This window comes from Amblyraja radiata, chromosome 1, assembly GCF_010909765.2.
Source record: "Amblyraja radiata isolate CabotCenter1 chromosome 1, sAmbRad1.1.pri, whole genome shotgun sequence".
Taxonomy (NCBI): domain Eukaryota; kingdom Metazoa; phylum Chordata; class Chondrichthyes; order Rajiformes; family Rajidae; genus Amblyraja; species Amblyraja radiata.
The window spans coordinates 107,358,337-107,383,005 of NC_045956.1; the positions used below are offsets into that span (position 1 = coordinate 107,358,337).

The 24,669-nt window shown below is 42.7% G+C and overlaps 1 protein-coding gene across 1 annotated transcript in view; it reads right to left on the reverse strand.

The window, feature by feature from the left end:
• The window catches only part of LOC116974472 (tyrosine-protein kinase TXK-like), a 50,731-nt gene that overhangs the window by 12,886 nt on the left and 13,176 nt on the right, over window positions 1-24,669 (reverse strand). Inside the window, exons 2-8 of the mRNA XM_033022967.1 lie at window positions 8,371-8,419; window positions 8,154-8,256; window positions 7,285-7,490; window positions 6,176-6,241; window positions 5,023-5,077; window positions 3,143-3,222; window positions 2,125-2,258 (exon numbers count right to left, since the gene is read on the reverse strand). Coding sequence (XP_032878858.1) covers window positions 2,125-2,258; window positions 3,143-3,222; window positions 5,023-5,077; window positions 6,176-6,241; window positions 7,285-7,490; window positions 8,154-8,256; window positions 8,371-8,419 — 693 coding nt within the window. The remainder of the gene's footprint in view (window positions 1-2,124; window positions 2,259-3,142; window positions 3,223-5,022; window positions 5,078-6,175; window positions 6,242-7,284; window positions 7,491-8,153; window positions 8,257-8,370; window positions 8,420-24,669) is intronic.

Consider the following 24,669-nt stretch of genomic DNA (forward strand, 5'->3'; position numbering starts at 1 on the left):
TGGAAAGATACCCTAGCAGGGATAAAAATGGAACAACAATGGCAGGTATTTCTGGGAATAATACAGAAGGTGCAGGATCAGTTCATTCCAAAGAGGAAGAAATATTCCAAGGGGAGTAAGAGGCGACCGTGGCTGACAAGGGAAGTCAGAGACAGTTTAAAAATAAATGAGAAAAAGTACAACATAGGAAAGATGTGGGAAGCCAGAGGATAGAGTAATGTTTAAAGAGCATCAGAGGATAACTAAAAAGGCAATACGAGGAGAAAAGATGAGGTACGAAGGTAAGCTAGCCAAGAATATAAAGGAGGATAGTAAAAGCTTCTTTAGGCATGTGAAGAGGAAAAAATTAGTTAAGACCAAAGTTGAACCCTTGAAGACTGAAAAGGATGAACGGGATCTGGGGGTTCTTGTTCATCAGTCTATGAAAGTAAGCATGCAGGTACAGCAGGCAGTGAAGAAAGCGAATGGCATGTTAGCCTTCATAACAAGAGGAGTTGAGAATAGCAGCAAAGAGGTCCTCCTGCAGTTGTACAGGACCCTAGTGAGACCACACCTGGAGTATTGTGTGCAGTTTTGGTCTCCAAATTTGAGGAAGGACATTCTTGCTATTGAGGGAGTGCAACGTAGGCTCACAAGGTTAATTCCCGGGATGGCGGGACTGTCATATGCTGAGAGAATGGAGCGGCTAGGCTTGTATACTCTGGAATTTAGAAGGATGAGAGAGGATCTTATTGAAATATATAAGATTATTAAGGGTTTTGACACGCTAGAGGCAGGAAACATGTTCCCGATGTTGGGGGAGTCCAGAGCCAGGGGCCACAGTTTAAGAATAAGGGGTAAGCCATTTAGAACGGAGATGAGGAAACACTTTTTCACACAGAGAGTTGTGAGTCTGTGGAATTCTCTGCCTCAGAGGGCGGTGGAGGCCGGTTCTCTGGATACTTTCAAGAGAGACCTAGATAGGGCTCTTAAAGATAGTGGAGTCAGGGGATATGGGGAGAAAGCAGGAATGGGGTACTGATTGGGGATGATCAGCCATGATCACATTGAATGGTGGTGCTGGCTTGAAGGGCCGAATGGCCTACTCCTGCACCTATTGTCTATTGTCTATTGTCTTATGCTGGCGTTGAGAGCAATAGAGGTAAATGCAAGGAAGGGACTTTCCTTAGTAAAGACTCAGTCCAGTGCTGTGGCAAATTAAACCCACAGTTGTCATGGGAGAAACTAAAACTGGTTGGTAACATGATCTAATGTTCTCTTGTAATGGAATGATGTATGTTGATGTACATTGATCACAATATTGCTCAGTTACATGAAATGAAGGTCAAAATGGTGGATATTATGTTGTACGTTATAGTTATCATTGCATTTTATTGCCAAATGCATTTTTAATTGTGCAGCATTGAAATAAACTGAGACATGCGGTCTAATTTCTAAGAAGTTCCACTATTCAGTTCATATGGAAAATCGTGCTAACCACCTACATCTGATCCATCAAAGGAAAACCTCTGAAGATAGAAGCAGGAAAAATGCTTGTATTTATCTTCTGCCTGTTGCATCTTAAAATATTTCACACATCACAAGTTACTTTGAAGTGCAGAGAAAGTTAAAATGTAGAAGGTCCTGATGACGATTTTGAACATGGTACATACACAGTATAAACCACAATGTGGTAAACTGACAAGAACGAGGCATTACTGGTTGAGAGAGGTATTTTGCCTAACAAAATGAACTCCATGTGTAGGAAGGAACTGCAGGTGCTGATTTAAACCAAAGATAGACACAAAAAGCTGGAGTAACTCAGCAGGTCAGGCAGCATCTCTGGAGAAAAGGAATAGGTGACGTTTCGGGTTGAGACCCTTCTTCGGTGTTTTTTTGTGTCTATCTAAAATTAACTCCCTGTTCTTAACTAAGTATCCAAGTGGACAACAGAGCCAGGCAAACATAGTGAAACAATACCATATTCAGCATTGTAACATCTCATCACCGCCACGCTCCCAGTACAGAGTTCCCAGTGTAAGCTGACCGAAACATAAACTTGTGATCCAGATAATGGATCAGAAAATACATAAAAATCACACTTACTCAATGTTTAAACAGAATTGCATTTTCACGTTCCCATACCTGCTGCATTGTGTTCATGATATTCAATAAGCTCATGAATTGTATCAAATAGATGTTTCTCTGCCACGTAGTATTGTCTCTGTGACGCCTGCGTCTGCTTAATGTGATAATGTCTCACTGATCCATTTTGATCTCTGTTGGAACACACAGTAATCAGAAATAGAAACATAGAAACATAGAAAATAGGTGCAGGAGTAGGCCATTCGGCCCTTCGAGCCCGCACTGCCATTCAATATGATCATGGCTGATCATCCAACTCAGTATCCCATCCCTGCCTTCTCTCCATACCCCCTGATCCCTTTAGCCACAAGGGCCACATCTAACTCCCTCATAAATATAGCCAATGATCTGGCCTCAACTACCTTCTGTGGCAGAGAGTTCCACAGATTCACCACTCTCTGTGTAAAAAATGATTTTCTCATCTCGGTCCTAAAAGACTTTCCTCTTATCCTTAAACTGTGACCCCTAGTTCTGGACTTCCCCAACATCGGGAATAATCTTCCTGCTTCTAGCAGGAATGAAATGTATCCATTCAAGTAATTGTATTCCCACAATATTTCATCATATATTTTCTTACAGTTAGTATTGTAATTCAAAGGGGAATTGTTACCAAGTCATCACTGATCATCTATCTCACATGTCAATAACATGGTGTTACCAGTAGAAAAATCAATAAGATAACCTATTAGAAAGAATTACCCCATTCACACTAGTTCTATGTAATGTCACATTCGCAACCACTTCCTGCACATTAGGTGCAATATCACAGAGGCCAATTAACCTACAAACAAGCTCGTCTTTGAGATGTGGGAGGAAACCAGAGCCCATGTGGTTACAAGGAGAAGATGCAGACTCCACTTAGACAACACCCAAGTCCAGAAACAAACCTGGATCTCTGGCACTGTGAGGCAGCAGCTCCATCAGCTGTGCCATTGGGAGATAAAGGCACTTCCCGTAAAGATTTCTTATTTTTATAGATACACATCTGAATTGATGGTCTCATTAAATCATTGCTTACCCTCCAGCTCTGGTAAAAACAGATACAGTGTAAATCCCTTGTTGGCTGGAGTCTCTGACAATAAAGGCCCCTTCTTTACTCTGAAAGAAAAGATACATGAAATGATACCAAACAGCTTTTAAAACCAATGAACAAGTTTGCAAAAGATGTGGGTGATGAAATTGAATTAATTACTCATGGGAAAAGAAGAAATGGACCATTTGGCCTTTCCAGCTTCCTTTACCATTCAGGTCAATCATGGCTTATCTTCCAACTCAGTAGCATGTTCCTGCTCTCTCTCCCCACACCCCTTCATATCCTTTGTGATTCATGTCCATCCATTTCCTTCTTAAGTACATTCAGCAACTCACTAGGTTTCTGTGGTAGCAAATTCCATTAGCTCACCACCCTTGAAGTGAAGATATTTCTAAATGCCTTACTCTATTCCCCGCTACTGCGAACCCTCATTTTAAATCCACCATACACGGAAAAACGTTCCTCTGCCAATCCTTCCAGCTTATGAAGATGTGTCAGACTTTTATAAGTTTCCACGTGATCTCCTCTTCATCTTCTGCACTCCTGGTTGACCCAATCCCTCTGCATACAACAGTCCTATCATCCTGGAGACCAGTCAGGTGAATCCAAATTACCCTCCCTCCCTACAAGTGTATTCTTTCCCAAGTTGGGAGACTAAAACTCCAGATAATATACCAAGAGAAATCTCACCGAGATGCTGTAGAATGAGAGTAATTAGAAACATAGAAACATAGAAAATAGGTGCAGGAGTAGGCCATTCGGCCCTTCGAGCCTGGCTTTATTGATTCACAATGCACGGAAACAGGCACTTTAGCCAAACCTATCCATGCCAAGATATCTAAACTAATCATATTTGCCCACATTTGGCCAACATCCCTCTAAAACTTTCCTATCCATGTACCTGTCCAAGTGTCTTTTAAATGTTGTTATTGTACCTGCCTTAACTATCTCCTCTGGCAGCTCATTCCATGAGCAAGTTACACCTCAAGTTCCTATTAAATCTTTCCCTCCTCACCTCAAACTTATGTCCTCTTGATTTCCCTACCCTAGGGAAAAATATTGTAGTCACCCTATCTAGTCTCCTCGTGATTTTATATAGAGTACCTCTACGAAATCACCCTACAGTCTCCAGCACTGCAAGAGATAAAGACCTAGCTTGCCAACCTCTCCCTATAGCTCAAAGTCCTGGCAACAGCCTCATTAATCTTTTCTGCGGCTTTGTGAACTTTTTTTATTTTGTTGGCGTCAGAAACGTGGCGACTCTTTGTGCACCGTCTAAGTGAAGTCTGCTGTATAATATTACCAGAATGTATATAAAAACAATGAATTTTACTATACCTAGGTACATCTGACAATAAAGCATCATTGAATCAGTGAATGAATCAAGCTCTTGGTCCTGTCAGTTGAATTCTAAGATGCTCAGACTTGCTATCTATTGTGTTAACTCAACACGACACCTCTTTGCATCCAAACCTGACCTTAACTTCTTTTATTCATCACATTTGGGGAATTTTACTTCAGTGATGAAAGTCAAACAAAAATAAATAAAATATGAATGGCTGCCATTTCAATGAGAATGTATTTGTACCATAGTTGAAAATCAACTTTATTCATTTCCTCTGGAAAATATTAATAAAGGTTAAAAGGTAAAAAATGTCTCATGTGGCTAACTACTAATATTTCTGTTTTGTAAAATGCAATTCCTTTAATATACCACATAACTGTCACATCAAATACACATATATTTAAATTCTAAATTAGAAAAACAAATATTGAACAAAATCATATATTTTTTTAAAGTATTATGTAACTTTAAATTAAATGTATGTCCAAAGTACAATTGTAGAAATTTCTATGCAATTTACCTCTTGCCGAAGGAGCTGTTCTGCTTTGTTCCGTGTGATATTTTTACAATACCACCTGGGAGAAAGGGAGATTGTTATTATAGGAATATCTACATGTGATAGTACATACAGCATAGCTCTAGCAGTGCTGTACCTACAATGAAAAAGATCAATACATCTTTGTACAGCCATTCCTTAATTTATGAAAAATAAAATCAGAAGCCATGAAAAATGCATCACCGACATTTCAATACTGTGTATTCCTATGAGTGAAGAGTGGTAGGTTATTCTTGATAGTGAAATTTGATTAACTATTTCAGGTTTGGCTCTGCCCAAATGCGAGTCTCATGGCCAAAACCCCTACCCCACAGAAGCATTAAAAGCTCTTGTCTTTTACAGGCGCCCTGCTTAACGGAACAAAACCTTTCTGAGTGATACGAGCTGAGCTTTGCCAGATAATCTTCCCTCTTTGTGTATTTTATTTTGTTTACGCCCATCCCCACCTCACCCTCCCCTAATCCCCATGCTTCTTCTTTCCGCTTAATTTCAGATATTTCAATGGGAAGTCAATAGTGAAGTTAATGGCTATTTTCTTGATAATAAAGATAGGTATGCCTCGGAAAATCTTGAATGCCCTCCATGATTGAGTTAATGGAGAAGTAACCGTGAAGACTTCAGTCAATTGCATTTCATGATCCTGAACCAATTGTTGAGCAGGTCATCAGAAACGCTGTGTGTGAACTAATTCATGAGGCAGAGGTAGCTAAGAATTGCAATGACATTTCCTTCATGCTGCCACTCCACTACCACAATGACAGGATCCACAACTGTCTTACCCAACTCAGAAGGACAGAGCTTTCAGAGCTTTTAAATCACCCTGGTAACCTCCACACCCCTGGGCATGAAGCCCCAAAGAGTCAGTGATATTATGGTGAAAATGTATGAGAATGAAAAGTAACATCCATAAAATGAGGAATGTTCCTCTTTTCAGTATGTACCACACAAATGTATCACAGATCTGATTACCACATCAGTATAGTGTAATGCACGACAGCACAAGGATATTGCTGAATTAGAAACATTTGCCGACAACTACTCACTTTTAAACTATTCTTAATAACATAACAGGATTTTTGTTAATATTGAAATAGCAAGCTGTTTGAGGTGAACTTACTCAAATGCCTCTAAATTAATAGATTTCTTCTCAGTCACATAGTTGCTTGGAATGAATCCTTCATTTCTGAAATAGCACGCATAAATTATTCTTTATTTTGCAGCAATCAGATTAACAAAGCTTAAAGACAGTTCACAGCCTAAGTTCAAAGTTTGGGAGGTGGTTTCTGAGAATGTTTTTCAGTTACGCCACCACATTGCATGAATAAAGTCACCTAACTCGTCTAACTCATACTAGTTCTATGTTATTCCACTTTCGCATCCACTCCCTACATATGAGGGACAATTTACAGAGGCCAATTAACCTACAAACCAGCACGTCTTTGGGATGTGGAGGAAACTAGAGCACCTGCAAGAAACCCACACTGTCACAGGGAGAAAGTGCAAAATACAAACATGAGGTCATAGAAACATAGAAACATAGAAAATAGGTGCAGGAGTAGGCCATTCGGCCCTTCGAACCTGCACCGCCATTCAATATGATCATGGCTGACCATCCAACTCAGTATCCTGTACCTGCCTTCTCTCCATACCCCCTGATCCCTTTAGCCACAAGGGCCACATCTAACTCCCTCTTAAATATAGCCAATGAACTGGCCTCAACTACGTTCTGTGGCAGAGAATTCCACAGATTCACCACTCTCTGTGTGAAAAATGTTTTTCTCATCTCGGTCCTAAAAGATTTCCCCCTTATCCTTAAACTGTGACCCCTTGTTCTGGACTTCCCCAACATCGGGAACAATCTTCCTGCATCTAGCCTGTCCAACCCCTTAAGAATTTTGTAAGTTTCTATAAGATCCCCCTCAATCTTCTAAATTCTAGCGAGTACAAGCCAAGTCTATCCAGTCTTCCTTCATATGAAAGACCTGACATCCCAGGAATCAGTCTGGGTCATAAGGTCATAAGGGATAGGAGTAGAATTAAGCGATTTGGCCCATCAAGTCTACTCCACCATTCAATCATAGCTGACCTATCTCCCCCTCCTAAACTCCTGCCTTCTCCCCATAGCCTCCGACACCTTAACACCCGAGCTGCTTGCTAAATCCAACTAAAGGTCCCTCAAAAATGTACACTCTATATTGTATCAAATATGGCAAAACTAATTCTTACCCATCCTTGTCTCTCGCTTTCCACCAGTGAGGGTCATGCTTCTGAAGTATCATGTACTCTTCATACCTCCTGACACTCAGGTCAGTGGGTTCCTGGGCACAGAATTCATACAGTGCAATCACACGGACCTCTCCTCCATCCTCCTCATCAGCCTGGGGAGGTGGGGGAGGCTTCCTTCTCGATGGGACCCCCACTGTCCTGTTCACCTGCCCAGTGACACAGCATCGTAAGATAATAAACATATTGCAACTGTTAAAAATACTGTTAATCAGTGCAAAATATATATACCCCCAAAATAACAAAAATCAGTCATAATTCAACTAGGCAGAGGCCTGGATATGAAGAGGGTACTCCAGTAGTAGGAGTGTCTCGGATCGGAGGCCACAGCCTTTCAATAAAAGGACATACCTTTAGAAAGGAGATGAAGAGGAATTTCTTCAGCCAGAGGGTGGTGTATCTTTGGAACTCATTGCCACAGATGGCTGTGGAGACTGTCATTGGGTATTTTTAAAGCAGAGATTGATAGATTCTTGATTATTAAGGGTGTCATATATTATGGGGAGAGGCAGGAGAATGGCGTTGAGAGGGAAAAACATATCAGCCATGATTGAATGGCGGAACAGACTCGATGGGCCAAATAGCCTAATTCTGCTCCTTTGTCTTATGATCATAAAGACGATCTGTTTCTACATCTTTGAAAGCTTTCCCAGTGCAGTGGATGCATCTTGTAAATGGTGAAGTGAAGTGAAAGTTGCCTTTGTGTGACTGTTGTGATAAATGTCTCTCCCAGCTGTATATACAGTCGTGTTACGTGCAAGTTATATCCTGTATCATTTATTATGAAAACATTACAAAAATGTTTAACGTACTCTGTAAATATTTGATGAAGGATACGATGACTGGCGCTCTCTCAAGGGATACTCGTCCATGAGATCCGCATTATCTTCCAGGCTCATCTGAGTCGTGACTGCACTAAAATTGAACAAAAGTAAAGAAGGCATTAACCATGTTACTGTAGGCCATAGATGCTCAACACAAATATTTGAAATATACATTTAGCTGAAAGGTATTAAAGGCACAGCTTACCGCTTTTGAACAGTGCAGCAGCAGCAAAACACCGACTGGATGGTATGGTCTGAGGAGAGAGGAATTTGTTCAGCAACAACACTGTATTAACTGGAGAGATGATAGCACAATATAGCAGGTAACAGAAATGTGCCATTGACGTTGTGTTCTTTGAAACCCCAAAAAAATATTGTGCATCCACAAATGTTATCATTTGGAAGAAAATTTTCAGAGAGATTTATAGGGTTTCAGAAAAATGTAAGAACAAATGGTGGCCATAGAAATTCATCATTTGAAAACATAGCAACATTCACCTCTGATGGCATTAATTTGCACATTAATTTTGAGATTGTAATCTGGGACTATGTAATGAAAATAAATAGCACAAAACATGGTTTATTTTCTCTGAAATGCCAAAGGTTGAGGGGAGATCTGATGGAAGTGTATCAAGTTTTGAAGGCACATTGCATAGTGGCATTGGGGAGATTTATAGATAGGCCCATGGATACAAAGGGAATGGAGGGATATGGATCATGTGCAGGCAGAGGAGATTAGTTTATCTTGGCATCATGTTCTGTATAGATATTGTGGGCCGATGGGCATGTTTCTATGCTGTACTGTTCTATATTCTATGTTCTAAAGAATTTAAGTTTTAACTGACTATCATCTTGCATTTAATTATCTGTAATAATTTATGTTGTTTTAAAAGTCTATACAACAAGTCAATTTACCCAATACAGGGTGTCAGGGGTTGTGGGGAGAAGGTAGGAGAATGGGGTTAGGAGGGAGAGAAAGATTTAAGAAAACCTGATATACATCAGGAGGTGCAACTCCAGAGCCAACAATATCATGAGAGACCCCTTCCACCCCTGCAACGGACTGTTCCAGCTGCTACGGTCAGGCAAACGCCTCCGTTGCCATGCGGTGAGAACGGAGAGGTTGAGAAGGAGTTTCTTCCCAGAGGCCATTTTTTATATGACTGAGACTGTAAATGCCTATCTCACCAGGGACTAACTCTACTGAACGTTTTTCCTTCCATTATTTATTATGTAAAGGTATATGTGTGTTATGATTGTGTTTATAGTTTGTTTGGTTGTTTGTCTTTTTGCACAAAAGTCCGCGAGCATTGCCACTTTCATTTCACTGCACATCTCATATGTGTATGTGACAAATAAACTTGACTTGACTTGACTTGACTTGATCAGCCAATGGCGGAGTAGACTTGATGGGCCGAATGGCTTGATTCTACTACTATAATTTATGACCTTGTGAACAATACCCACCCACAAAATCATCCATGTCCCAGAATGGAATGGGTCAATTTGTCACATTGTGCCTTACAATGTTGGGTGAATGGGCACCTGTGATCACATGAATCCATATTGTCAATGATCTGCAGGTGTGGTGACCGACATTCTGGTGAAGCCACACTCGGGTCTGTTTCACAATAAATGTTACAATTACTTTAGATCACTTTAAATTCAGTTTCAATGTTAAAATGCTATCAGTTGAGCCGCTTTTGGTTGATGAGCCAGAGCTAGCGGCCCATTACACTCACTCATTTTTTCTCCGTCTTATGCAGGTATTACATAAATACATTTTCTGCTTAAATTGGTTTCTGGCTTTGGCAGAGTGGCAGCAAGAAGGAAATAATTCTGGCTTTGCGTGGCCAAAATGGTCGCATTATAGTCATTAGTTGACTAAATTACAATGAGTTGAGCTGATTGATGGGAGATTTTATGTTTGCTAATGAACGTTGTGGGAAATTCGAGTAACACTGGATTCTGGTAAAACCAGTATGAATTCCAGGACACGCTGGGTGTTATGTCCTGGGAATGGAAACTCGTTGCAGTAATTTCTGACCATCTCTAGGATATGTCATTGGGTTTCTCGTTCATATCATCCTCAGCCAATCAGAGCTGAAATAGTTTTATGGTAGAAGGCAGCCTGTTCAAGTCATGGACGGAACAAGCTGCAAAAGTCTCCACCAACACCCCCACCTCTCCACCTCTCTTCCAGCACTCTCCTCCTACTACAATCAAGCTGAAGAAGGAGCCCAACCTGAAACGTTGCCCATCCATGTGTTCCAGAGATACTTAGGAAGGAACTGCAGACGCTGGTTTATACCGAAGATAGACACAAAATACGAGAGTAATTCAGCAGGTCAAGCTGTATCTCTGGAGAAAATGAATAAGCGATGTTTCGGGTTGGAACCCTTCTTCAGAATCCCAGTCTGAAGAAGCATTCCAACCGGAAACGTCACCATTTCTTTTTCTCCAGAGATGACCCGCTGAGTTACTCCAGCACCTTGCGTCTATCCTCCAGAGATGCTACCTGACCTGCTGAGATATTCCAGCACTTTGTGTTCTGTGCAAGATTCCAGCATCTACAGTTCCCGACTGATGAAGGCCATTGTGCCAAAAGCCCTCTACACCACTCTATCTACCTGCAACACGACTTTCAGGGCATTGTATAGTTGTGCTCCTCGATCCCTCTGCTCTGCGACACTCCCAAGGGCCCTACTTTCACGGTGCATGGGAGATTTCTGGATTAGCTTCTCAAAGTGCAACAATGTACACTTATCTGGATTAAACTCCATTTGCTGTTCCTTGGCCTACATGCCTTCACGATCACGTTCATGATGTAATTCTTGATAGCCATCTTCATTCCCCTAAATCCACCTATTTTAGTGTCACCTGCAAACCTATTCTCATCCAGATCATTGATAGTATGACAGCGAGCAATGGCCCAGCACTGACCCAAGGCACACCACTAGTCACAGGCCTCCAGTCCAGTTCCTACCCTGAAGCTATTTCTGTATCCAGTTAGACTCAAACAACTGCAGATGTGGGTTACATAAAGGGACCCAAGTGCTGGAGTAACTCAGCAGGTCATGCGGCATCTTCAGAGGACATGATAGGTGATATTTTGGGTTGGAAGAAGGGTCCCCAACTGAAACATCACCTATCCACGTCGTCTAGAGATGCCGCCTGACCTGCAGTATCCAGTTAGCTAACTCTCCCTGGATCTCATGCGATCTAGTGTCCTCACAGTGTTTGGCTCATTCTAACAGATATTGTTTTATGTTTTGAAATATCAGACATATTTTAGTTTTGTTGCATTGTTACACATTATTACACATCACTTACACATCAACCACCCATTTAGCAGAAAATGTTGTAAATACTCATCAAGATAGGCCAATCTGTGGGAAGAAAAACAGAGTTAACATTTGTTTGAAAGGTCTTTGTCCTGAAATATTAACTCTGTTTCACTTCCCGGAGATGTGGCCTGGCCTGCGGAGTATTTTCAGCATTTTCTGTTTTTATTTTATACTTCGAGCAAGTGCAGTTAGTTTGATTTTCAAACACCCATATAATTTTTAGACATAAAATCCAGCCAATCTGCAGACTTCACTTTCACATACTAACATTGGCATACGTACTTTCCACAGGAACACTTACTTCATTTCCAAGTAATCACAACTACACCACAAGTTAGACTTGTATTTAGCATTTCCTGCTTTCATCATTTCTGCCCTAGCCAAACTCCTTTATATGACTCAGAAATGTATGTCCAATGATGGAGCGATCAGTTTATTATTCATTTCAAAGTCCAAAGTTGGAAAGTTCTTCCCTGAAGTTAATGGAGGTAAAATACTTCTAGCCCTTTGAAACAAACTTTCTTTCATACAGTTAGTCCCTTCCTTTCCTTTCTTACAAATGATGCAGAGAAATTAACAACCACTTGCTTAGAAGTGTCTCAGTTATGGGGCGAATTTCTATTTTCCTTTTCATTTCTTTTGCTCAGAAATCCTTAAACTGAACCTGTCAATTCAGACGGAATCAATCCTTAATATATCATTTAATGTGTCTATATTTAATACTGCCAATTTACATGAAAAACTGCAACTTTATCATAATTATAACTAAAATTATTTTAAAAGTTGGAGTACAACTTAACTTGAATTCCTGGAGATCATGTGTCATATCAAAAAGATAAAAAGAATGAGAACAACTCTTTTTGTGAAATATTAACCCCTCAGATCCCCAAAAGAATGAAAAAGAATACACTGGGCATTTAATGTAGGTAGAACAGGAAAGAGATTGAGAGGTTGATGATGGGGAACAGAAAATGTTGTTGGATGTTAATGTTTTGTGAATATTTCTGAAAGAATGAAGTTGATGGTGGAGGGAGGAAAAGGTCCAGAGGTAAAATAAAATTCATCTTGTTATTTAATGATTGCTTGTCATCAGTTTCACAGAAAGTTGTTTAGGTTTATTTTTGTTACAAATGGTGTGGTATGGTGAGAAAAAACCTTTGTTTGCTTGCCATCCAATCAGATCAGATAATACTATACATGAATACAAACTAAACACATGAACAAAATATAAAGGGAAGAGAAGATACCAGAGTGCAGAATATAGTTTCTTAGCATTATAGTGTTGCAATTCCACAGAAAAATGTCCAATGTTCGAAATGAGGCAAGTTGGAAGAAAGTGATGTACCCTAGCATATGGAAGGACCGTTCAGAAGCCTGACAAAAGAGGGGTAGAAGCTATTCTTGTGTCTGGTGATATACACTTTCAAATTTCTGTATCTTCATGCCTATCTACATGAATTCCACTTGCCTCCATTAATTTCAAGGCCCCCTATACATGTGAGAGCAGAGAGAAGATGGAATAACCAGGGTGAGAAAGGTCCTTGATTATGTTGGCTGTTTTCACAAGGAAGTGTGAAATGCAGATTGAGTCAATAGTGGGGAAACTGGTCGGTGTGATGGGCTGGTTTAAAATCGTTCAGTACAGAAAATTGAACATTTTAGAACATCATGCTATTTTAAGCAAAGAGAGAATATTCATAGTAAACAAGTTTTGCGGATAGTTTCAAAGTGTTTATGCTGTTAGAATGTACGCAGGATGTATACATTGGAGTCTGCAATCCCTTTGATGGAGTGGACGGTGATCTTGGGCAAACTTTGCAAGCAAAGGGAGTCCCAGCAGTGTAGAGAAGGCATCTTAATTCAATAGCCCATCGGTAACCAGCCAGGTGGCCTAGGCCAGACAGATAGGGTGGAAGGCGACTTCGCTTACTGGCCCATTCACTGCAGCAGAGGCCAGGAATTGACAATAATTGTGTCGGCACGGTGGCACAGCAGTATATTTGCTGCCTTACAGCACTTGCAGCACCGGAGACCCGGGTTCCATCCCGATTACGGGTGCTGTCTGTACGAAGTTTGTCCATTCTCCCCGTGACCGCCTGTGTTTTCTCCGAGATCTTCAGTTTTCTCCCAGACTCCAAAGATGTACAGGTTTGTAGGCTTGGTATAAGCGTAAATTGTCCCTGCTGTGTTGGTCAGCGTTAATGTGCGGGGATCATTGGTTGGTGCGGACTCGATGGGCCAACGGTCCTGTTTCTGCTCCTGTCTGCCCCACAAAAAAGTTATGAGTCTCCAGATCCTAGAGCACATTGGCATTATTTCAGAAAATGTGATGAGGATTTTTTTATTAGTTATTTGTTGGATGTGTACATCATACCAATGTCAAATCCCAAATAGAAACATATAAAATTCTTAAGGGATTGGACAGGCTAGATGCAGAAAAAATGTCCCCGATGTTGGGGGAATCCAGAACCAGGGGTCACAGTTTAAGAATAAGGGGTAGGCCATTTAGGACTGAGATGAGGAAAAACATTTTCACCCAGAGAGTTGTGAATCTGTGGTATTCTCTCCCACAGAAGGCAGTGGAGGCCAATTCACTGGATGTTTTCAAGAGAGAGTTTGATATAGCTCCTAACAGGGCCGGAATTACGTATAACCCTGACAAGCTTAAGCTTAGGGCCTCGAGATCTAGGGGGGCTTCGCAGAGCCGGATTTACCACTAGGCTTCATAGGCTGAAGCTTAGGGCCTCGAAATCTAGGCGGCCTCCGGCCAAGGCAGGACACCTGCCGTTCAACTCTGGGCGGCCCCCCTATCTCTCTCTCTGTCTGTCACTCTCCGTCTCCGCCCACCATCCGTATCCGTGTCCGGGCCGCCGGGTCTCCGCTCCCCGCTCGCTCCTCATCCACTGGCACGACAGGCCGCCTTGCACATGCGCACTGCAACGGCCAGCACATCCCCACCCCTGCACAAGCGCACAACCACGGCCAGCACATCATCGGCCACCCTACGCATGCGCACTGCCACGGCAACTGGTCGGCACTGGTCACTTTCTCCCTCGCTATGAATTGTGGGCGATCTGGCCGCCATTGCTGTCCAGTCGCCGCCTCTCCGCGACCGCTGAAAACCAACACAGAATCGCTCCCTGACCCTGGATCTGGAGTAACTCCCTGGAGTAACTCTTGTTTCTGGTTTCCTGGTCCTCCATAAATATTCTAAATGGAATTTAAACTGGAGGTGGTGGAGGGCTGAACAATAACAGCCCATTGCATTTTATCTGTTTATTTACTGTGTATATATATGGTCTATGGTATATAAACACACTGAACTTTTATCTCCTGTTCTGTATTATGTTTACATATTCTGTTGTGCTGCAGCAAGCAAGAATGTCATTGTCCTACCTGGGACACATGACAATCAAACTCTCTTGACTCTTGACTTGGACTTAAGCAAAAAATGGTTCTTGGGGAAAAGAGAGGTACCTTAAATTTAGTTGCGTCTGGTTGGGTAACTATGGTAGGGTGAAAACTATTCCATGCTTTAATTGTGCGGGGGAATTCCATGGAGCAGCCAGCGTCTCTGGATAGAAGAAATTGGGTGACGTTTCAGGTAGAGACCCTTCTTTAGACTCCCTCTGGTTTTAGTGTTGTTAGTTTAATTTAAAGATACAGCATGGAAACAGGCCCTTCGGCCCACCGAGTCCATGCCGACCACCGATCACCCGTACACTAGTTCTATCCCACACATTAGCGACGCAAGTCAAGAGTCAAGAGTGTTTTATTCTCTCACGTCCCAGTTAGAACAATAAAATCCTTACTTGCAGCAGCACAACAGAATATGTAAACATAGTACTCTGTAAACAATGTTATAAACGAGAAAACAAAATGATGTATATTTATATATGAATATATAACTATATAAATATATAATTGTGTGTGTGTGTGTGTGTGTGTGTGTGTGTGTGTGTGTGTGTGTGTGTGTGTGTGTGTGTGTGTGTGTGTGTGTGTGTGTGTGTGTGTGTGTGTGTGTGTGTGTGTGTGTGTGTGTGTGTGTGTGTGTGTGTGTGTGTGTGTGTAATATATATATCCACACACACTCACACAATTTCCCTCCTGGGATTAATAAAGTTCTATCGTATAGTATCGTGTGTGTAGGAAGGAACTGCAGATGCTGGTTTAAACTGAAGATAGACACAAAAAGCTGGAGTAACTCAACAGGTCAGACAGAATCTCTGGACGAAAGGAAAATATTACGTTTTGGGTTGGGTCTGAAATAGGTTCCTGCACACCTTTGGAATGTGGAAGGAAACAAGAGCACCTGGAGAAAACCCATGCGATCAAAGGGAAAAGGAGCAAACTCTATACAGACAGCACCCATATTCAGGATCAATTCCGGGTCTCTGGCGCTTTTAGGCAGCAACTTTATGGCTAATGTACTGCCCCATAGTCTTGAACTTAATTAAAACAGACAGTAGCTGTAAAGGGGGACATTGCGTCACTTGGGGGTGGGAGATTGCAACCTTCACGTGGTCCGCCCTGTTTCGACGAATGCTATCAATCTGGCGGGCACAATCAAGTAAGATCAAATAGAACAAGTTGTCCTACAACTTTAGGCTGTGCATGCCATACGCAAGAAGAAGAACAAGAAGAAGAAGAAGCATCACTTGGAGATTTAAAACTGAAAATGGATATTTTCATTTTTAAGTAACCAAAGTTATCAACGTATAATTTTTTGTGTGTTGGAAAACAAAATATAGTGGCACAGCTGGTAAGCTTGCTGCCTCACACGCCAGAGATCTGTGTTCGATCCTGTCCTCGGGCACTGTCTGTGTTCAATTTGCACATTCTCCCTGCAAGCGTGTGGGTTTCCTCCCACATCCCAAAGATGCATTGGCTTTGTAGGTTAACTTGTCTCTGTAAAATTGCCCCTAATGTGTAGGGAGTGGGTGAGGAAAGTGGGATAACAGAACTTGTGTGAATGGGTAGACAAAAATGCTGGAGAAACTCAGCGGGTGAGGCAGCATCTATGGAGCGAAGGAAATAGGCGACGTTTCGGGTCGAGACCCTTCTTCAGACTGATGTGAGGTGGGGGGGATGGGAAGTAGAAAGGAAGAGGCGGAGATAGTGGGCTGAGGGAGAGCTGGGAAGGGGAGGAGAAAGCAGGGATTACCTAAAATTGAAGAAGTCAATGTTCATATTGCTGGGGTGTAAACTACCCAAGCAAAATATGAGGTGCTGCTCCTCCAATTTACGGTGGGCCTCACTCTGGCCATGGAGGAGGCCCAAGACAGAAAGGTCGGATTCGGAATGGGAAGGGGAGTTGAAGTGTTGAGCCACCGGGAGATCAGGTTGGTTATTGCGAACTGAGTGGAGATGTTGGGCAAAGCGATCGCCAAGCCTGCGCTTGGTCTCACCGACTGGTAACTACGCACTTCGTCCGAGCACATTATCGCACGCTTCATGCAAGCCGTCTTAAATGACCACCTAAACTGTCATTTGGCAACTTAAAAAGCTGCCAAGGTTGCCCGGCTGGCATCAGGGAAAAAAAATTAAGTGAGAGCCCTGCAAGGTATATAATATTTTTGACACCGTCATAGGCCTTTCTTACAAAGTCAAATGTGGGTCCCTTGAAGGCAGACATGGGTGAAATTATTATGGGCAACAAGGAAATGGCAGAAGAGTTGAATAGGTACTTCGGATCTGTCTTCACTAAGGAAGACACCAACAATCTCCCAGATTTACTGGAGGATCTAAGGGGGTAGAGGAACTGAAATGAATTGTCATTAGGCGAGAAATAGTATTGGGTAGGCTAATGGGACTGAAGGATGATAAATCCCCTGGGCCTGATGGTCTGCATCCTCGGGTCCTCAGGGATGTGACTCTAGAAATAGTGGACGCATTGGTGATCATTTTCCAATGTTCAATAGATTCAGGATCAGTTCCTGTGGATTGGAGGATAGCTAATGTTATCCCACTTTTCAAGAAAGGAGCGAGAGAGAAAACGAGGAATTACAGACCAGTTAGCCTGACTTCGGTGGTGGGAAAGATGCTGGAGTCAATTATTAGAGAGGTAATAACGGGGCATTTGGATAGCAGTAAAAGGATTAGTCCAGGTCAGCATGGATTTATGAAAGGGAAATCATGCTTGACTAATCTTCTGGAATTCTTTGAGGATGTGACAAGTAAAATGGATGAAGGGGTGCCAGTGGATGTAGTGTATCTAGACTTTCAGAAAGCATTTGATAAGGTCCCGCACGGGAGACTGGTGACTAAAATTAGAGCACATGGTATTGGGGGTAGGGTGTTGACATGGATAGAAAATTGGTTGGCAGACCGGAAGCAAAGAGTAGGAGTGAACGGGTCCTTTTCAGAATGGCAGGCAGTGGCGAGTGGAGTGCCGCAAGGCTAAGTGTTGGGGCCACAACTGTTTACCATATATATTAACGATTTGGAAGAGGGAATTAGGAGCAACACTAGCAAGTTTGCAGATGACACAAAGCTGGGTGGCAGTGTGAACTGTGAAGAGGATGTTAGGAGGTTGCAGGGTGACCTGGACAGGTTGAGTGTGTGGGCAGATGCATGGCAGTTGCAGTATCTATATTACTAAAAGTCTGTTCTTGACCGGTTTTGGCCATCTGTGCTGTGATTTCCGAGAGAACGCCGCCACCTACGGCCGTCATTTTTGGCCACCTCGCTCAGAGCCCCCCTCCGCCGCATGTGTGCCAAGGATCTTTCCCGTCGATTAAAAATGACAGAGATATTAATGTTTTTACAAAATTACCCATTCTCTCTGCTGCCCCCGCTGGCGGCAGGGGGGAGGGACTATAAAACCAGGAAGTGGTGTGCCACACAGTCTCTTCAAGATGGAGGAAGGCAGAGGGTCACGTTTCACTGAGCTGTGAATAACACTGAACACATGTCTACTCAAATGTATGTGCCCTTAGTGGTTCTAAAATACTTGCAGAATGTGTCTATTGGTTCTAAAGCTTGCAAAAAAAGTGTCCATTGGTTCTAAAGCTTGCAAAATGTGTCTCTATTGGTTCTAAAGCTTGCAAAAAAATGACTATTGGTTCTAAAGCGTACAAAAATTGTCTCTATTGGTTCTAAAGCTTGCAAAAAAAATATTTATTGGTTCTAAAATGATTCATACTAGCGCTCCTTGGGTGCAATGGCTTGAAGTTAAAATGCATTACTTACTGCAAATGGGGGCGTGGGTGCATTGGCTTGAAGTTGAAAGGCACTACTTACTGCAAATTGTGGCTTGAAGTTGAAAGGCACTAACTGCAAATGGTGGCATGAAGTTGAAAGGCACTACTTACTGCAAATGGTGGCTTGGGTGCTTTGGCTTGCAGTTGAAAGGCAGTACTTACTGCAAATGGTGGCTTGGGAGCTTTGACTTGAAGTTGAAAGGCACTACTTACTGCAAATGGAGGCTTTGGTGCTTTGGCTTGAAGTTGAAAGGCACTATTACTGCGAATGGTGGTTTGGGAGCTTTGGCTTGAAGTTGAAAGGCACTACTTACTGCAAATGGTGGCTTGGTTGCTTTGACTTGAAGTGGAAAGGCACTACTTACTGCAAATGGTAGCTTGGGTGTGGCTTGGGTGTGGCTTGAAGTTGAAAGACACCACTTACTGCAAATGGTGGCTTGAATTTGTAAGGCACTACTTACTGCAAATGATGGCTTGGGTGCTTTGGCTTTAAGTTGAAAGGCACTACTGACTGCAAATTGTAGCTTGGGTGCTTTGGCATTAAGTTGAAAGGCACTGCAAATGGTGGCATGAAGTTGAAAGCCACTACTTACTGCAAATGGTGGCTTGGAGCTTTGGCATGAAGTAGAAAAGGCACTACTTACTGCAAATTGTGGCTTGGGTGCTTTGGCTTGAAGTCGAAAGGCACTACTTACTGCAAATGGTGGCATGAGGTTGACAGGCACTACTTACTGCAAATGGTGGCTTGGGTGCATTGGCTTGAAGTTGAAAGGCATTATTTATTGCTAATGGTGGCTTGGTTGCTTTGACTTGAAGTTGAAAGGCACCTCTTACTGCTAATGGTGGATTGGGTGTGGTTTGAAGTTGAAAGGCACTACTTACTGCAAATGGTGGCTTGGATGCAATGGTTTGAAGTTAAAAGGCATTACTTACTGCAAATGGTGGCATGAAGTTGAAATGCACTACTTACTGCAAATGGTGGCTTGGGTGCTTTGGCTTGAAGTTAAAAGGCACTACTGTAAATGCACTTACTTCCTGTTTGCACTGTATATTGATTTTAGATAAAACGCTACCACTTACGGCTGTGATTTTTGGCCATCTTACTCAGTCCCCCTCCGCTGAGCAGATGCAGAGAATTCTTCCCATCAATGAAAAATAAAAGTGTTATTAGTTTTTTTTTAAATGTTGAGAATCTCTCTCCTGTCAATCACTCCATGAAAGCCACACCTTTTCCGGTGGGGGGGGGGGGGAGGGGTTATAAAACCCGGAAATGTGGGTGTGGCTCAGTCTCTGCAAGATGGAGGAGGGAGAGGTCATGACTCGCTGTCTTTAGTGGCTTTGCACCCTACTTCAAATGGTATGAAACTGCACTTGAATTTGGTGGCCTTGTACCCTGCTTGAAATAGAATTTCAAGGATTAGCCGTGAGTCAACTACCAGCCCACCAGCCGTGAGTGAGTGAGTTGCCAGCACAACAGGCTTGATTGACTGAGACGCCAGTCCAAGAATCCATTTGGCGCACAATTTGCATACTAGCCCTCTGGAAACCAGTCCCTTCAGCCCACAACATCCATACTAGCGCTCCAGAAAGCCCCACCCCCCAACTGGCCACCAATATTAGAATTGGTGGAAAGGTGGAATATTGCGTTGGATGACCAGCCCTCCTGTGTGATGCTGGGACCCAATGGGTCCCACTTAGTCTAGTATATTACTAAATCTCTGATCTTGAGCGCTTTTGGCCTACTGTTCTGCGATTTCCGACAGAACGCTGCCACCTACGACCGTCATTTTTGGCCACCTCGCCCAGAGCCCCCCTCCGCCTTACGGGTGCGGAGGATTTTTCCCATCGATGAAAATCAGAGAGATATTAATGGGTTTTTTTTTAATCACCATTCTCTCTGCTGCCCCTGCTTGAGGGAGGGGGGGGGGACTATAAAACCAGGAAGTGGTGTGCCTCATTCAATCTCTGCAAGATGGATGAAGCCAAGGGTCACGTCTCTCTGAGCTCTGAATAACACTGAACAAATGTCTACACAACTGTGAGTCCACTTAATGTGTGGGTGCCTCACTCTCTACAAGATGGATGAAGCCAAGGGTCACATCTCTCTGAGCTCTGAATATCACTGAACAAATGTCTACACAACTGTGAGTACCCTTAATGTGGTTTGAAAATGAGAATATGGTTTGTTTGAAGTAAAAAGGCACTTCCTGCAAATGGTTGTTTGGATGCTTTGGCTTGAAGTTGAAAGGCACTACTTACTGCAAATGGTGGCATGAAGTTGAAAGGCACTACTTACTGCAAATGGTGGCTTTGGTGCTTTGGCTTGAAATTGAAATGCACTATTTACTGCAAATGGTTGCTTGGGAGCTTAGGTTTAAAGTTCAAAATGCACTACTTATTGCAAATGGTGTCTTGGGAGCTTTGGCTTGAAGTTTAAAAGAATCACCATTCTCTCTGCTGCACCTGCTGGAGGGAGGGGGAGGGACTATAAAACCAGGAAGTAGTGTGCCTCACTCACTCTCTGCAAAATGGATGAAGCCAAGGGTCACGTCTCTCTGAGCTCTGAATGACACTGAACAAATGTCTACACAACTGTGAGTACCCTTAATGTGGTTTGAAAATGAAAATATGTTTTTTTTTTAAAGTAAAAAGGCACTGCCTGCAAATGGTTGTTGTGTGCTTTGGCTTGAAGTTGAAAGGCATTACTTACTGCAAATGGTGGCTTGGGAGCTTTGGTTTAAATTTGAAAGGCACTACTTACTGCAAATGGTGGCTTGGGAGCTTTGGCTTGAAGTTGAAAGGCACTACTTACTGCAAATGGTGGCTTGGGTGTTTTGGCTTGAAGTTGAAAGGCCCTACTTACTGCAAATGGTGGCGGGAGCCTTGGCTTGAAGTTGAAAGGCACTACTTACTGCAAATGGTGGCTTGGGTGTTTTGCTTGAAGTTGAAAGGCACTACTTACTGCAAATGGTGGCTTGGGTGCTTTGGCTTCAAGGTGAAAGGCACTACTTACTGCAAATGGTGGCATGAAGTTGAAAGGCACTACTCTGCAAATGGTGGCTTGGGTGCTTTGGCTTGCAGTCGAAAGGCACTACTTATTGCACATGGTGGCTTGGATGCTTTGGCTTGAAGTTGAAAGGCATTACTTACTGCAAATGGTGGAGGGAGCTTTGGCTTGAAGTTGAAAGGCACTACTTACTGCAAATGGTGGCTTGGGTGTTTTGCTTGAAGTTGAAAGGCACTACTTACTGCAAATGGTGGCTTGGGTGTTTTGGCTTGAGGTTGAAAGGCACTACTTACTGCAAATGGTGGCGTGGGTGCTTTGCTTGAAGTTGAAAGGCACTACTTACTGCAAATTGTGGCTTGGGTGCTTTGGTTTGAAGTTGAAAGGCACTACTTACTGCAAATGGTGGTGGGAGCTTTGGCTTCAAGTTGAAAGGCACTACTTACTGCAAATGGTGGCTTGGGTGTTTTGCTTGAAGTTGAAAGGCACTACTTACTGCAAATGGTGGTGGGAGCTTTGGCTTCAAGTTGAAAGGCACTACTTACTGCAAATGGTGGCTTGGGTGTTTTGCTTGAAGTTGAAAGGCACTACTTACTGCAAATGGTGGCTTGGGTGCTTTGGCTTCAAGGTGAAAGGCACTACTTACTGCAAATGGTGGCATGAAGTTGAAAGGCACTACTTACTGCAAATGGTGGCTTGGGTGCTTTGGCTTGAAGTTGAAAGGCACTACTTACTGCAAATGGTGGCTTGGGTGCTTTGGCTTGAGGTTGAAATGCGCTATTTACAGCAAATGGTGGCTTGGGAGCTTTGGCTTGAAGTTTAAAAAAATCACCATTCTCTCTTGCATTTGGTGGCCTTGCACCCTGCTTGAAATGAAATTTGAAGGAATAGCCGTGAGTCAACTGCCAGCCCACCAGCCGTGTGAGCTGTCAGCACATCAGGCTTGAGTGTCTGAGCTGCCACCCCAATAATCCATTTGGCCCACAATGTACATACTAGCCCTCTGGAAACCAGTCCCTTCAGCCCACAACACCCATATTAGTGCTCCAGAAATCCTATCCTGAAGAGTTCCCTCCAATACCTTATCTACCACATGTGGGGCTCACTAGCCTATAATCCACTGGATTCTCTCCCCTTTATCTAATCTTGACTCTAATGTATCTGTTTATGGGGTGGGAGATTGCAACCTTCACGTGGTCCGCCCTGTTTCAACTAATGCAATCAACCTAGCGTGCACAATCAAATAAGATCAAATAGAACATGTTGTCCCACAACTTTAGGCTGTGCACGCTATCCGCAAAAAGAAGAAGATTGTAACTTATAAATTTGCCTCATTAGCTTTATGAACATTCGTGCTACAATTAAACAATATAACCCATAAAATAGGTGTATTTTTAGATACAAACCATAAAAATGTTATTCACATTTTAGATATGACGCATCAGCGCTGCAGTCAGGAAATGGATTGCTAAATATAGCAAAGGTGGTGGGAGGCATAGTTTTGTTCTCTGAATATTCCAATGAACTGAGCAGAAAGAATCAGAAAAACTTTCAAAGGAACGCTGATTATGCAAATGAATCGATAGGTCATTTGATGGAAATCTGTTTGTGATGCAATTAGAGTTAATCTAATATAATTTAAAAAAATCATCTGTGATCATTCCTACTTGATCAAATGCAAGATTTTCAGATGGATAATGAGAGACTGGGAGTTGCTAACAATTGTCTCCTTGACCACAGTTACTGTAAGTTCCTGCAAGCTCATTATGAAACTTTCAGTTACAGATCCACAATTAGCTACTGATTTGAACTTTTATTTATTCATCTATCAGGATCTGAGCATCACAAGTAGACTCATAGACTAATAGAGAGGGATAGTGTCATGCAGCGTGGAAACAGGCCCATCGGCCCAACTGAGTAAGGCCAGGATTTATACCCAACTTCAATAGCCCATGAAAAGCCGTTGATAGGGCACTTTTTCTGAACCACCGTAGCCCTTGTATTGAAAGCATTTCTGCAGGTCAGTTGGGGAGGCAGATCCACTTGGCACCTAAAAGATCTGGCTATATATTTCCAAGTGAGGATGGCATGTAACTCGGAGGGGAATATACCAACCTCGCTTGGAGATGTGTGGCGCTGGAGTTGCTATATAACTTGCGTAAGCGATAAATGCAGTGCATTTTGTGGATAACGGACACTGGAGTTGATGCACCGGTGGTGAATTTAGTTAATAATCTTGAATATAATGAAGAGACTGTCTCTAATGCCCCTGTTCCACTTAGGAAACCTGAACGGAAACCTCTGGAGACTTTGCGCCCCATCCAAGGTTTCCGTGTGGTTCCCGGAGGTTGCAGGTGGTTGCCGGAGGTTGCAGGTAGTGGAAGCAGGTAGGGAGACTGACAAAAACCTCCTAATTCCAGACCTGAACACTGCTGTCTGAATTGGAAAAGCTATCACACAGGTCAGTCATGAACATGGAACAATACAGCACAGGAACAGGCCCTTCAGCCCACAGAAACTGGTAGAGAAGCTGCCTCACAGCACCAGAGACCTGGTTTCAAGGTCAGTTGTACCAATTAAGGCACAATGAAATTTCCGTTACCATACAGCCATACTACAGGTAAGTAAAAAGCAACAAGCCACACAACCACATAACAGTTGACATAAACATCCATCACAGTGGATTGCATCCACATGCTTCACTGTGATGGAAGTCAATAAAGTTCAATTTTCTTCCTCTTCAATTCTAACCTCAGGTGCTGTCTGTGTGGAGTTTGCACCTTCTCCCTGTGATTGTGTGGGTTCCCTCAGGTGCTCCGCTTTCCTCGTAAGTTATGAATTCATAATTTGCAGCACATGAATACAATTAAATCAAGCACAAAAGGTAGAGAAGGGAAATGAAAATGGGGGGAAGGCAGGAGAATGGGGTTGGGAGGGAGAGAGAGATCTGG